The following is a 13,914-nucleotide window of genomic DNA, read 5'->3' on the forward strand; positions in this document are numbered from 1 at the left end:
TTAGTTATTATGACTTATCATATTGTTTTAATGCCATAAATGATGCTTTAATTCTATTAATTAATGATACCAAACCTTAATTCAAAAATTAAATTAAAAAATCAAATTCTCAATTGTATTCGTGATCACAGTTTAGGGCTTTGTGTTACAAGACATTTGCAACTATATAAGATCTTCCTAATTTGGATTTAGAATTCGATTCAAGCATTTTCAATTATTATTTAAATCTCAATCGTAATTCAAATAGTCCAAACCTTTATAGTAATTTATCTTATCATTTTTAAAATATAATGATGAGTTCGTCCCTGTGTTAAAATATAATATTTTATTTGATATTTTATTCAAAAATATATATAATTTTATCTCATATGACTTGAAATGGGTATTTGCGACAACACCTAAATATTATGGACACTTAATATAAGTTTTAAAATGAATAAAACTATAACAAAACAAGATATTTATTTATATAGATATATTAGAGAGGTAACCTATGCTATATACGCATAAATAAAAAATAAAAATTTTCAAATAAAGGTTCATTGAAAATTCCATAGTTGTTGTTTTTTAATTTTTATATTTTATGAACCAAATTTTATATGATATAACTCTTATTATAGTGATTATATTGTTCATAAATTTAATTTTATTCAAAGAGGTCATAACTCGTAAGTTTAAATCTTATTAATATATTTTAATTTCTTATTTTTCAAATAAGATATTAAAAGGTATTTTAAGAATTAAAAAGTTTGATATAACTTTGAAATTTGGTATCGTGTTCACTTATAATAGATAAAATACATTTATTTATATATTTAATTTATTTGTTATCTAATAAATACTTAAGATATTTATGAAAAAATCACAGTAAATAATTTTAAATTTAACATGAAAAGTAAGGGTGAGTATTCGATCAGTTCAATTATTAAATTGACTAAATTACTCAAATTGAACAAACTAAAACGTGTTAAAAATTGAATCGAATTGATATAATAAATTCTCAAATCAAAATAATAAAAAAATTAAAAGACTAAATTGATAAAAAAAAAAAACTAAAATAACAAAGTGCAAGAAGATGTAGTTGTTGTCCTTGGGGTTGCCTCAATGGTCAGTACGGAGTGATGGGTGGTTTGAGTTCCCATATTCAAATAAATTATCTGTGTAGTCATTGTAAATTAGACTTAAATTTATCTCTACCGTCTAAAATCGTGGGATTGAGCGGCCAAGAAGATATGATTATTGATATTTTAATTTGTTATGTTATTTTAAATTTTTTTAATATAAAGATCGAATTAAATTAAAATAATCAAAATTATTAAATTTAAAACAACTTAAATTAAACTAAATTGATAATTTTAACTAATTTAATTCAGTTCACGAGACACACCAAATATTCTTCAATATTTCTCAGTGAGTAGTATCAGAATCACGTTATTAGATTCCCATTGTACCTTACAAGCACGCACACACATCGATCATGTTTTGAAACGATGATTGACAGCCGAAGGAGGGGGGCCCATTGGGCAGGAAAGAGAAGAAGGTAACGGGAACGTCAAAAGGCGGCCCGGCCGCAGTCTCGCGTGTGGGGGAGACTTCTGCAATGGATTTTCCAAGACGTTGCCGCCACGTGAATACCATTCAGCGGTGACACGGGCAAGGCCTCAGCCAAAGGCAAAAAGGAACCTCGTCAGCGCCTTCGCCATCTCCCCGTCTCCCAATATTGTACCCGTTTCATCCCCATTGGCCGCACCGACCGTGGCAGTTCGGTGCGTGGTCGCCGTTTAAGAAAACCCACCAAGTGTTTGTTCTTTTGCCCCATTGGGGGCCCTCTGCCATAATTCACCGCCTATTGGGGACCCATCTTCCCTCCTTTTTTTGTCAATTCGATCGCTAAATCTAAAATGCCCTTTTCTAAAGAAAGTGATTGGGTAGCTAACTCGGATACTTAAGAACGGCACGACAAGCCAAATCATGAGTTTATTGAATCAGGGAAATTGTAATTGTTTAGCCTGGAATATGACTAGCCAGATGGGACGGGGCTCCTCAGAGAAGAGGAAGCAGCCAATCGCAGCCGTCCACGAAGTCGACGGAAACAAATGGTTTGGCCTCTTGCCACGTGAGTTCCCTCGACCATGACACTCTCTCCCCGTGCTCCGCCCCCGGCCCCCAACACTTGAATTGCCCGTAAAACACAGTCCTGCAGAATTCAGTCAAGAGATACAAGTGAATCCAACGGTCATGTCCCAACAAGACCACCCCGATTAATTAACACGATTGTGTTGTTTTCTTTGAGCAAATATAGGAAAGGCCGATGAGACTCAAGTCAATGGCCCGAGTAAGGGTGGAGGAGCGGTATTTTTATAAATTAGAAAGTGAGAGAGAGGAAAGGGAGTTACATTTGCCTGTTCTTGTCGCCCCAATCATACCAGCCCCTGGGAGTGATGATCTTGTCCATGAAAGTATAAGCAAACACCACTCTGGAGAACGTGCCCCATGCCCGGCCGAGGTAGAGCGCGCCCGAGCCGGTGACCCTGCACTTCACGAACGAGAACCCCGTCTCCTCCAGCAGGCTCTCCCGCTTCTGCGCCGTCACCGCCCCCATCCCCTTTGCCTTCGCGTGCAGGTGGCACCGCTCGTACAGCGACAGCCCGTTCCCGAATATGAAATCCACCGACCCCTCGACGTAGCATCGTCGGAAGTAGTGCCGCCCCCGGTGATCGTACAGCGTGTCCTGCCCGCCCACGAACTTGCACCTCACGAACGCTGCCTTGTCCCCCGATATCCGCACCGCCACCGCCTGCTTCCCCAGAGCCCCCGACGGCGGCGACGGCGCCTTGTTCTGAAAACAAAATCAACGGGACCACTCTTACACGTTAATATAGATCCATTCACTGTTTCGAGGATTTATATATATATGGCGGGTTAATTACGTACCTTGAAGGCGATGTTCTTGGCGACGAAATAAGGGGCGTCGATGGCGACGGTTGCAGAAGCATAGGTGCCCAATGGCTTGCCGTCCTTGCCGGTCCGGTCCGCGGTGTCGTCCCACTCGATGACTGTCTTGTCGGCGCCGGCCCCTTCCAGGCTCACATACGCCATTGTTTCAGGTATCTCTACCTTCTCCCTGCAATTCGATGATCTCGTTCCCTTGTCATTTATTTGAAATTTTCAATTAAAGCACTTTGTGATTTGAAAATGGACGGATATCTATATATACCTGTACGTTCCGGCGCCGATTGAGATAACCACGCGGCAGCCATTGACGAGTGGAAGCGAGTTTATGGCTTGCTGCACAGAGACGAAATCTCCGGATCCCTGGTTTTTGCATACTTTAATGGTTAAGCAGGGCTGGAACTGGTTCTTGGCCTTTTCCGGGAAAAGGAAGGAATGGTTGAAGGAACCGAGCCGCTTCAGCCATTTCCGGTGAGCTTCCTGGGTGTCAGAAGAACCAGTCGAGCTGATGATCAACAATGGAAGCAACAAGAACGGCTTGATCATCAGGATCCTCATCAAGCATGTGCCTTGGGTATCTAAATTGAATTCATGAGATTGTTTCCAAGTAGCTAGCTAGCTTCTGATTATATATGGGATTGAAGAAAGGGGTAAACTTAGAAGATAAAGGTTCTGGAATGACTGGTTTAAAACGACCCAAATCAGAGGAATCTGGCAGATCGTTTGGCCGCATGCATCTTGCGTTATCTTTTCTCTTATCACCACCATTACAAGACCACCTCTCTCTCTCTCTCTCTCTCTCTCTCTCTCTGTGTTTGTGCAGAAACATTAGATTGCTAGAAGATGTGGAGCCTGTACTTGTTAGCAAGTGGTTCAAGAAAATGTTTGTAAACAGCAAGAGAGTTGACGAAGCTGAGACCGAAACAGAAGCCAAGTGCATGCATGGGAGAGCATGATATACATGGCCTGTTTTCATTGTCCTTAAGCTTTTACTCTTTCCTACGTTTGGAAAAGCTACGGTAAATTAATGTACCCTCGTGCATATATAGGTTACTTGGATCAGAAAACAAAATGGGGTGGGGTGGGGTGGGGCCATCGAATGCTTCTTGTTTCCATTTCTGCAATGGTTGCAGGCATGGCGATGCACCCTCATTACTGCAGATAGAACAAAGGGAGTGGCAGACTGCCAGTTCTGAGGAAGAGGCGTGATGGGTGATGACAAATGGTGGTGATGATCAATCATTCTCGTGAGGGGCTGCTGCTGCTCACACATCACCGGAAAGTGATGGGCCTCAGGCCGGTGGTCCAAGTGGCCTTCTTGTAGGGTAGATCAGCCCGGTCGGTCTCCTGCATGCCTTATTGTTTATGGGTTCCAAGAGTCAAGTCCATAAATGATTTCTCAAGCGGAGGTTCAGCTAATAGGTGTAAAGTGGGGACTTTGACTCTCTGTTGGATTGGATGTGACACCACTAGCCATTGCTCAACACTGCTACTTGGTACCTAACAAATTCATTCAATTAACCGTCATCCGGTCTAGTCGAGGGTATAGTTCAAATCCATATTTCTTGTTTGCATGTAACTATACAAACTATTTGACTTTTTTTATAATTATTTAAATTTATTATTATTTTAATTACACCTTTAAATTTATATTTTTAAAATAATTTAATATTTATATTCTCATGTATAAAAAAATAAAATAAAATAATAAAATATATGATATTCTGTTCACGTCAAAATATATGAATTAAATTAATTTAAAATTATAAATCTAGTGATATAATTGAAATAATAAAAAGTTTAAATTTGTCATGTGATAAAAAATTAAAAAATAAAAATTAAATTTAGTTGAAATGATAGATTAAAGAGTATAATTAAAATAATAATAAAAATAAATAATTACAAAAAAATACATAAAAGTTATAAGTTTAGCCCAAGTGAGTTACAAACGTTTGAGGGGACGTAATAAAGAATTTAATTATGTAAGGAGTTTGAAAAATATTTAAATTAAAGTGGGTTGAAATGATAAAATGATTAAAAAAATATTAAAAGTGATGAATAATATATTGCTTTTAATTATTTATGAAGGTTAAAAGTGAAATTTCACAAAAGATTACACAACGTTTGAGGTGTCGAAATGCAAGCCGATGCAGTTTGACCCACCAGTGGGCTTTGAGAACTAAAATACTCTAAAATTTACTAAACCTTAGTGAGTTTTGAGAATTTGTTGGTTTCCCAAACTATGTACAATCGATTAATGGGTGTCGTTACGTCAACCCACCAAGTTCGTGAATTTAATGACGTGTCTTTTTTATTAGTTTAATATTTATAAATATTAAATGATAAAAGTTAATTAATGTATCATAAAAAAAAAGTCCATTAAAAGATTAAAAAAAATTTAAAAGTTTAAAATAAGTTTTTGGATTAAAAAAAGTGTAATTTCCTCTTAATTGAGGGGAGTTCCGAACAAAATACAAATAAAATAACTTTCACATCCAAAATTTTTTTTGAGAGTTTTATGAAAAGGATAAATATTATCTATAAAGATCTTAATTCTAATAGATCTCAAAATATCAGGATAAATATTATATATAAGAATACAAATTCTAATAAATTTAGGAATGTTAGAATAAACATTATTTGAAAAAATCTTAATTCTAGAAAATTTTTAAAAAAATCCATACTAATCTATAAATAGATAACCCATCATTCTAAAAGAGTTACTCCTTTGATATTGATTCAATATAACATTTAAATTTTTAATATCTAAGTTAAATATCAGAGTGTTTGTGCGGAAACTTTCCTTGCTCCTCTAATTATTATTTTTCTTTTTTAACAAAATTCAAACGTATTAACAATGATAATTTTCAGTCAAAAAGTTTATTATTTCGTTCAAACGACAACATTAACAATTAAAGTTAAAATGGATTTAAGAACTAAATAAATTCTCTCAACTTTTTCCCACATCCTTAATGCAAGATTTCATAGATCTTGATAAGGTGGGAAACTTTGTATCTTAATTTGATCTAAATTAATTTAAGAATGTCTCTTATAATTTGTACCCACTTAGTTAGTGTTTATTAAAATAAGATTATAATAGTTTTTAAATTAAGATATGAAATAATCAAGATAAGTTTAGAAAGTATTTCAAGATTTTTATTAAATTATTTATTAAATTTTTTAAAATACACAAGAGAATATATATATCACATTTTTTTATCCATGAGATCTAAGATATGTTTATCTGAAAGGAAAGAGAGATAAGCATATCTAAAAATATCAAATCTGAAAGGAAAGAGAGATAAGCATATCTAAAAATATCAAATAAGAAGTCATGTAATTTTTTTTAAGAATTATTAAATAAATTTAATAAATATATTAAAAATGATAAAAGTTAAAAATACTTTTTATATTTTTTTAATTCATATTTTGATTCATGTTATATGTACTTGAAGTTTCCAACAACATGAATCTTTGTGTGGAAATTGATTTTAGCTACTTTGGAAGTTGCTCCTGGGATGGGTGCTTCCATGGTCTTTCTCACGTTAGGCTGAGCATAATTAAGTGGGTCTGTTTGGTCAAATTGGGTTTGACGGCGCCTGTGAGTCACTTGTGGTTGTGGAGAGACTGTTTCTTTCCAAGGTGTATGGAGCTGTCTTATCTAATGTTTCCTTAATTATATTTTCAATGTTTTAATAAGACATAACACCATTGTTTATATCAAAGTTATTATAAATAAGAACCCAAATCAAATCATCCTACTTGTCATACCCCGCAGTCAGTTGAGAGCAGCAAAAATTCTAGTAGTAGTTATGGGTTAAAAAATTATGGGCCAAGATCATAAAATCAAAACCAAGTGAGCAAATGAGGTCAAAGAAGCCGAAGCAAGGCATCTAGACAAGCAACTCGACCATGATCGAGTGGCCAGTCTCCTCCACTTGGTTATGGTGACTTTGTTCACCTCTTGCTATCCCAAGCTTTAGCACACCACCTGCACACGCAGACTCACCAGCCAAGTGATTTGCCACCACCAAAAGTCTCTCTCGACATGATTGAGAGATCTTTTAGAGGCGACTCACAAGTCAATCAGACATACAAGGCCTCCTTGTAAATTGGTTAAGTCCGAGAGCCTCTCTTCGAGACCTTTTTCGATAGTACGAGATTTGGTTAAAGATTCTTCTAATATTTTTTTAAAATTTTTGTCAAGAAATGCAAGTAACCTATCACCCGTTAATCGTCCCCTCCTCTTTCTAGTACGCCTACTTTGATATTAAAACTCTCTCGTTGTGTTTACTTTTAAAGATTAAATTAAGTATCAAAAAGTTTACGTAAAGATACTCATTCATACCCCTAATCATTATCATTCTCAATAAATCTCTTAGTCATTTGAAACTCTCATGATCCTTTAAGATTCTCAAGATTGTTTGGAACTCTTAAGATCATTTTGAACTCTCGGAGGTCACGCAATACACTTTGAAATTCTCTAGACACCATAAGGTCATGCCCCCACTTTCTTCCGTTATAAATTTATTGTTGTATTAAAATAACTAACATTAGAATGACTAATCAATTATCTAAGGAGATCACAAAATCCTACGTCAGTGGAATTGAGATTAAATTGGGAAAAAGTGGAGCCCTAAGCAACCCAACAAGCTAGCTAATTAATAAAATGATCAGAAGCTCGCATATCATATCCAGGGCTCAGGCTCTCCATCCTCACGGCGGACTCCGGCGGAGCCCCAAAAGAACTCCGGAGGCTTGAAGGAGCCGGAAGACACAGGGAGGATTGGGAAGTTATTGCAGTTGCAGATCTCGATCATGTAGCCATCTGGGTCGTGGAAGAACACCTGCTCCACCACCGCGCCGCCGTCCTCCACCACCACCGTCACGTACCTCACCCCCATTTGTTCCAGCCTCCTCTTCACCAGCTCAACATCTGTGCACTGTAAGAAGAAAAGAACAACCCACAAATTAATCACGCACATTCAACACAAATTTCTGTTCATGTCTTACAGAGACGACAAAAAAGACTACTATAACCGCTTGACACCCGATCAGCTGTCGGGTTTATCTCGTATAAAGCACTTACTTCAAAGGAAATGTGGTTATCCTTGGGATTGATGGGGCGAGGTGTGGCCATGGCGGCGTGGTACTCGTCATCAATGGACTGGTCATCTTCAAGCAAGTGTATCCCAATTCCATAATTAAACAACCTGCAGCTCCATCATGCATGGAAGATCATATATACATATGTGTAGCTATGAAAATTGTGGTTCAAACCCAAAAAAAATGGCAAAGATCAGAGAGAGAGAGAGATGAAAGAACCAAGCGCCATGGAAATTGAAAGAAGATGGGCGTTGGACGAGGCAGAAGCCGAGAACTTCTTCGTAGAATCGCACAGAAGCCCACACAGATCGCACCAGAAGGGAGACGTGGTTGAGCGAGAGAAGAGGCAGCGGCTCGCTACTGCAGTAACTCATCATCGTCGTTCCATCTATCACCATTGTTTCGTTAGTTATAGTTCACTTTCTTCTTCACTATAAGTCTATAACCCAGATTCTCGGCTGACCTTACGCAGCACTTACAGTCGCTTATACGTCTCCCTGCAGATATATACACACGCACTGCTGTCGCATGCTGTGAATCAAGTCTACAGACAGCCGCGTGCATGCCACGGCTGGCCGCGCACCGGCAGGCAGCGATCGAGGAGCTTTCCAGGCAAATGCTTCCAGTGAAGAGAGGACAAGTAGTCAATTAATCAACGAACAAAGGGAGAGGATTTTAGAAAGTTCTTGGAAGTTTCCTTCCTCGCCTCATCGGATTAATTATTGCTCCTTTCGAACTAGCTACCTTTTCAGGTCGACAAAATTGGTCGCATTGAAGATGTAATTCACCAACCACAAACAATTTTGACAATAAGGCTAATAATTTCTGTAAGACAATTTTACGCCTTTTGCTTGGACGTTCTTGAATTTTAAATTTAGTTAACTTGGTCCATCCATGTTGACATCTTTGTATCTCTAATCAATTATTAATATACTTTTCAAATATATTGACGATATATTTATAATTGATCAAAGAAGTGTCAACAAAAATATCAACAAGAATGTGCAAATAGTATTACACTTTCCCTAATTACTAACAATAGCTTTTTGGGGGCGAGCATTTCATTGATTTGACCGAATTACTTAAATTAAATAAATTAAATATGTGTCAAAAATTAAAAGGAATCGAATAGATGCTTAAATCAAAAAAAATAAAAAATAAAAAATCTAAAAAAACTAAAAAAACCAAAATTTTAATAAAAAAATAATGTTATTTTTATATTTTAGTCGATTAGATTATTTTGATTTTTTTGTAATATGGAGATCGAACCGAACCGAAATAATTAAAATTGTCAAATTTAAAAATTGAACTAGATCGACCTACAAATTAAATCGATCAAAACAAACCGACAATTTTGACTTGCTCAATTCAATTATATCAGTTTCCAAATATTACTCACCCCTACATTTATTAGCGTTAACATAAATTGATTATGTACCCTAGGCTCTATTTTTCACCAATTTGATTCATTAACTTCCTTGAAATGTCTGAAACACCATTTTTTTTTTAAAATGATGTTAATTAAATTAAGTTAAGTTAAAATTAATTATATCTTATATTTATTTAATTAAATTAAGTTAAGTTAAGTTAAGTCAAGTCAAATTTAATATAAAATAAAAAATAAATTAACTAATTGTCATCTCTAATTAAATAGAGATTAACACCAATTTTAACTTAAATTAACTTCATTTTTTATAAAAATGGATATCTTGCCCTTCTCAAAAATCTCTATGAATTGATTTAATGAAAAATAACGACGCCGGGATGCATGTACTAAAAACTCAAAGTTTAGGAAGTGAATGATTAATTTATTTAATATTATTAAAAAAATTAGTGTTATGGCTAATTTAAAAAATTTTAATGAATAATTAGACGAAAACTAAAATTCAACCGTGTCTAAACTATAAATAGGAGTTAAGCATGCTGAAGACGGTTACCACATAAAACGCACAACACAAGAGCTCATTAATCTTCTACATTTTATTCTTGTGAACTCTAGAGGTTTCAAAGATCATCTTATTTGAGATTCAAAAATAGAGTATACTAAATTATGTATTCTGTATCTCTCTATCTTTCAAAAAAAAAATTGTTTAATTGTGTGATATTTATTTTTCTCTTGAACAATCTTTTTCACATTCTATTGTGAAATTTATAAAGGTTAAGTCTGAACCTGTAAAAAATATTGGTTATGGTTGAATGAAGTCTTAAAAAGTCATTGTGTAAAGATTAATAGTGGAGACTGCTCAAAACCTACAACTGTAAAATTGGTTTGTCGAAATCTTTAGTGAGAAATCAAGGCAGCAGAGTAGACTTTAAAGTTAAACCACTCTATATTATGTGTACTGCATTTTTAATTATTTCTAATTTTTATTTTTTTAAAGATGAAAAATTTAATTCACTCCCCTCTTAAGTTAACTTTTTTTCTATAGTATGTTTTATAGAATGAATGTATGCTTATTATTATAAGAAGGGTATGGAGTAATCCAAAATAGTCCAAGATTAACATTATTACAGATAATGTTTATCTTAACTTTTTTTTAATTTTGTTAGAATTATAATTCTTACAGATAACATCAACCTTCACTTTTATTAACTCTGTTAGAATTAGGATTATTTTGGACAACGTCTATCTATTATAGATGAATATTTATCTTCTCGAAAAAAAATTAAATATCAAAATTATCTAGTTTGCATGTTGCTTGAAACCTCTCACTTACGAAGAATTTACACTTTTTAGCCCTAAACAATGGAATGTTTTAGTCTTTTAATGAACTTTTGTCTATGGCATAATAATTATTCTCCACTCTTTTACTAGAGTTTCTAAGAGAAAATAGTAGATTGTATTATAGTCTACCCTTATTTCTGATGATAGATTATTATTACAATTTTATGAGTTTCTAATTTTAAATCATTCTCACATATTTTATGTTTTTAATTTTAGATTATTCTCATTTTTTTTTTTGCATTTTATATCATTCTGACGTTTTTTAAACAATAGCGGATAGCAAGGGCAAGATCAAGGTCAACGATTGTTACACAGCAACAACAACAAGAGCATCTGCCCTCAAACCAGTAAAATGATAAACAGAGAACTGCCATGAACTTTTGGTTAATATTTATTACAATTTTTTGAGGAACACTATTTATGGATAGATATTATATTATATTATATTATATTTTTATATGATGTTATGTTTAAGATCTAATGAGTCCTTTGGTTGATTTATGCAAAATATCGTTTTGTTTATTTGTTTCATTTTATTTTATTCATGTATAGAATATTAATATAATTGTTTATCAGGTTTAAAGGTGATTTTTAAATAATAATAATAATAAATAAATAAATAAAATTTTTAACAATTTCTGATGAATTGGACTAAAAGTCCTTTGGAAAAAAAATTGGGTTATTCACACCAAAAGTTACGAAACTTTGGTGTCTTTAGCAATTTGGTCACTAAATTTTAATTAATTGTCAAGTGATCACAAAATTTTCAAATATTTTGTGATGTGATCACATTTAAGATTTTTCGGCATGCTCTTGCTGACACATTAGCGCCACGTCATCAACACATCAACGCTACGTCATCGACACATCAACAACTCCGGCGAGAACATGCCAAAAAAATCTTAAATATGATCACATTATAAAATATTTGAAAATTTTGTGATCACTTTAGAATCAATTAAAGTTTAGTGATCAAATTGTAAAGACACCAAACTTGCTCGAAAAAAATCAAAATAACTAAAATAGCATTTTTTTTACTGAAATCGATTAACAAATTTTTTATTGAAATTAATTTACCCTAAATCCATCTCTAATTATTGATTAAGTTTCGTCTCTAATTATCAAAATAAATTAACTTCTAATTAATTTATTTTTTAAAAAAATAATTTTAAAATAGAAAACATTTCCCCCCACAAAATTAATGAAAAAATTGCACTCTTTAATTTTCGAGAAATTTCGTCTCCAATTAGAGTAGAGATTGTATTCTATCACTATTTAATTTATTAAAAAATAATTTAAATAAATTATGATTGATTTTGGAATAAATTTTATCTAAAATTGGCATCTACAACAATCATCTCTAAATTCATCATTAATCCAATTTTATGAGTTTTGTAATAAAATATTATTCGATTGCTAATTTTGTCAACAAAATTTATCAATATAAATTTTTTGACGACTTAGTTTTTATGGGTAATTCAATCGCAAAATCAAAACCCATCACTAATTTATTATTTCGTTATGGTGGGAGAAAAATAAATTTGAGAGATCTTTATGTTAGTGCAAGATAAAATATATAAAATAATTAAAGATTACCTTTAGACTCTAATCAGGATTATTTAACTTTATCAACAATAATTCAAAATTTGAAATTTAAAATTCTAAATCCAATGATTAAGTATCATTTTATGAGAAGAATTTGAGGCGGATTTCAAATGACTCAACAAGAAGTGTCATTTGGACTAAAATATTTCATTATATTAATTATAAAATATTTTAATTTTGTTTTATCAATCATCAACGTTTCACCAAAAAAAAAAAAAAAATGAGCTAATCATCCAATTGTTGGCTTAGCAATGTTGAGTGCTCAAAAGAGGATGAAATCACTTTGAATTTGGTTGGGTTAGGCGTCATAGCTTTGGAACTTGCCAATTTAGTCATGTTCGTCATTGATCACAATCACTTTTTTAGTGAGGGATAAGTTAAACTTCTTATTGGACCGTAACTTCGGGATATCTCGACCATTAAAACTACTAACATAAGAGAGCAAAATAAGGGAACAGTCCTTACGGGCATAGTGATTTAGAGTTTCATATAGAGTATTGAGTTTTGAATTAGTGTGGTAACTTAGAAAATAGATTTATTATTGAAAAATAGTATTTATTTAACTAAAATGCAAGTTTTGCATAGATTGTATTGAATGTTCAGTTTCTAGTGTGTATAAATTATATTCGCATTCAGATTTATTTGGAGAGTGCATTAGGGGGAAGATCATCCACCCCTTAAAGATTAGTCGACCAAAATTCGGATACCCTAAATGAATCAAATAAAAAAAAAATTGAAAACTTTTACTAAAGTTGGAATGAATACAACTGAGGAAACCCATATTTATAGTCTGTAGCCTGTAGGCCTATAATTGAAATACTTAAAATGCCTCTATTATATTTAATTATAAGGGCATAATTCCAAATTTGATTTAGTTTATCCTCATCTCCATCCAACCGAATAACTCTAAATCTTTCAAAATTAATGCCACAATCTTCCATGAAACACATTACCTCGCGTGGTAAATATTTTGAGGGGTCTTCTTAGATCACCATCATACGTTCCACTTGGTCACCTGCACGTAGCGATGGCAATTGTAACATTATAATTGAAATTGTGGAGAATTGAATCGAAATTAAATTGGTCACCATGGTTAAAAATCGTTTGATTTGAGTTTTGGTTTGATTTAAGAAAAAATTGAACACTATTTCAGTGAGTATGGTTTGATTATGATTTTCACTAAATTCAAATCAAAATCTCAACCAAAATTGAACTGAATGTGTGGATAACCGAACCAAATCGAATCGAATATACATATATATAATATATATTTATTTATTTAATATATTATATATAGACATGATATATATATTGACTAATGCATTTTTTACAAGTATTTTAACTAATGTATTATAAATATATAAAATATTTAACATTTATAAAGTAATTAACAAATAAAAATAAAAATAAAACTTAAACTTAAATTATTTTATTTTTATCAATCAAGTAATTATTAATAAAAATAACTAATTAAATATTTTAAAAAAATAAAACCTGGCGGGAGATGCCCCGCCTTCCTTATTTCC

The 13,914-nt window shown here is 33.0% G+C and overlaps 2 protein-coding genes across 2 annotated transcripts; both read right to left on the reverse strand.

The window, feature by feature from the left end:
• Window positions 1-1,435: 1,435 nt before the first annotated feature.
• On the reverse strand, window positions 1,436-3,738 carry LOC127800503 (probable pectinesterase 53). The gene is made up of 4 exons (XM_052335140.1): window positions 3,218-3,738; window positions 2,935-3,124; window positions 2,397-2,839; window positions 1,436-2,197 (listed from the first exon to the last, which is right to left on the reverse strand). Exons 1-4 carry the CDS (start codon window positions 3,508-3,510, stop codon window positions 2,044-2,046), a joined length of 1,080 nt encoding a protein of 359 aa, XP_052191100.1. The 5' UTR covers window positions 3,511-3,738; the 3' UTR covers window positions 1,436-2,043.
• Window positions 3,739-7,434: 3,696 nt separating this feature from the next.
• On the reverse strand, window positions 7,435-8,687 carry LOC127800310 (glyoxylase I 4-like). Its single transcript, XM_052334853.1, has 3 exons — window positions 8,278-8,687; window positions 8,042-8,165; window positions 7,435-7,895 (listed from the first exon to the last, which is right to left on the reverse strand). The coding sequence occupies exons 1-3, from the start codon at window positions 8,454-8,456 to the stop codon at window positions 7,641-7,643; spliced, it is 558 nt and encodes a 185-aa protein (XP_052190813.1). The 5' UTR covers window positions 8,457-8,687; the 3' UTR covers window positions 7,435-7,640.
• Window positions 8,688-13,914: the final 5,227 nt, after the last annotated feature.

Source organism: Diospyros lotus, chromosome 4, assembly GCF_014633365.1.
Source record: "Diospyros lotus cultivar Yz01 chromosome 4, ASM1463336v1, whole genome shotgun sequence".
NCBI classification, from domain to species: domain Eukaryota; kingdom Viridiplantae; phylum Streptophyta; class Magnoliopsida; order Ericales; family Ebenaceae; genus Diospyros; species Diospyros lotus.

Bases quoted from the DNA above. Each gene is read 5' to 3' on its own strand.
- LOC127800310 (XM_052334853.1), bottom strand. From the start codon at position 8,456: ATGGTGATAGATGGAACGACGATGATGAGTTACTGCAGTAGCGAGCCG. The intron at 8,166-8,277 runs GTTCTTTCATCT...ATGGAGCTGCAG, and splicing joins TTCAATTTCCATGGCGCTTG to GTTGTTTAATTATGGAATTG. The intron at 7,896-8,041 runs GTAAGTGCTTTA...TTCTTCTTACAG, and splicing joins ATAACCACATTTCCTTTGAA to TGCACAGATGTTGAGCTGGT.
- LOC127800503 (XM_052335140.1), bottom strand. From the start codon at position 3,510: ATGAGGATCCTGATGATCAAGCCGTTCTTGTTGCTTCCATTGTTGATC. The intron at 2,840-2,934 runs GTACGTAATTAA...TTTTGTTTTCAG, and splicing joins CCAAGAACATCGCCTTCAAG to AACAAGGCGCCGTCGCCGCC. The intron at 2,198-2,396 runs GTAACTCCCTTT...TGAATTCTGCAG, and splicing joins GGCGACAAGAACAGGCAAAT to GACTGTGTTTTACGGGCAAT.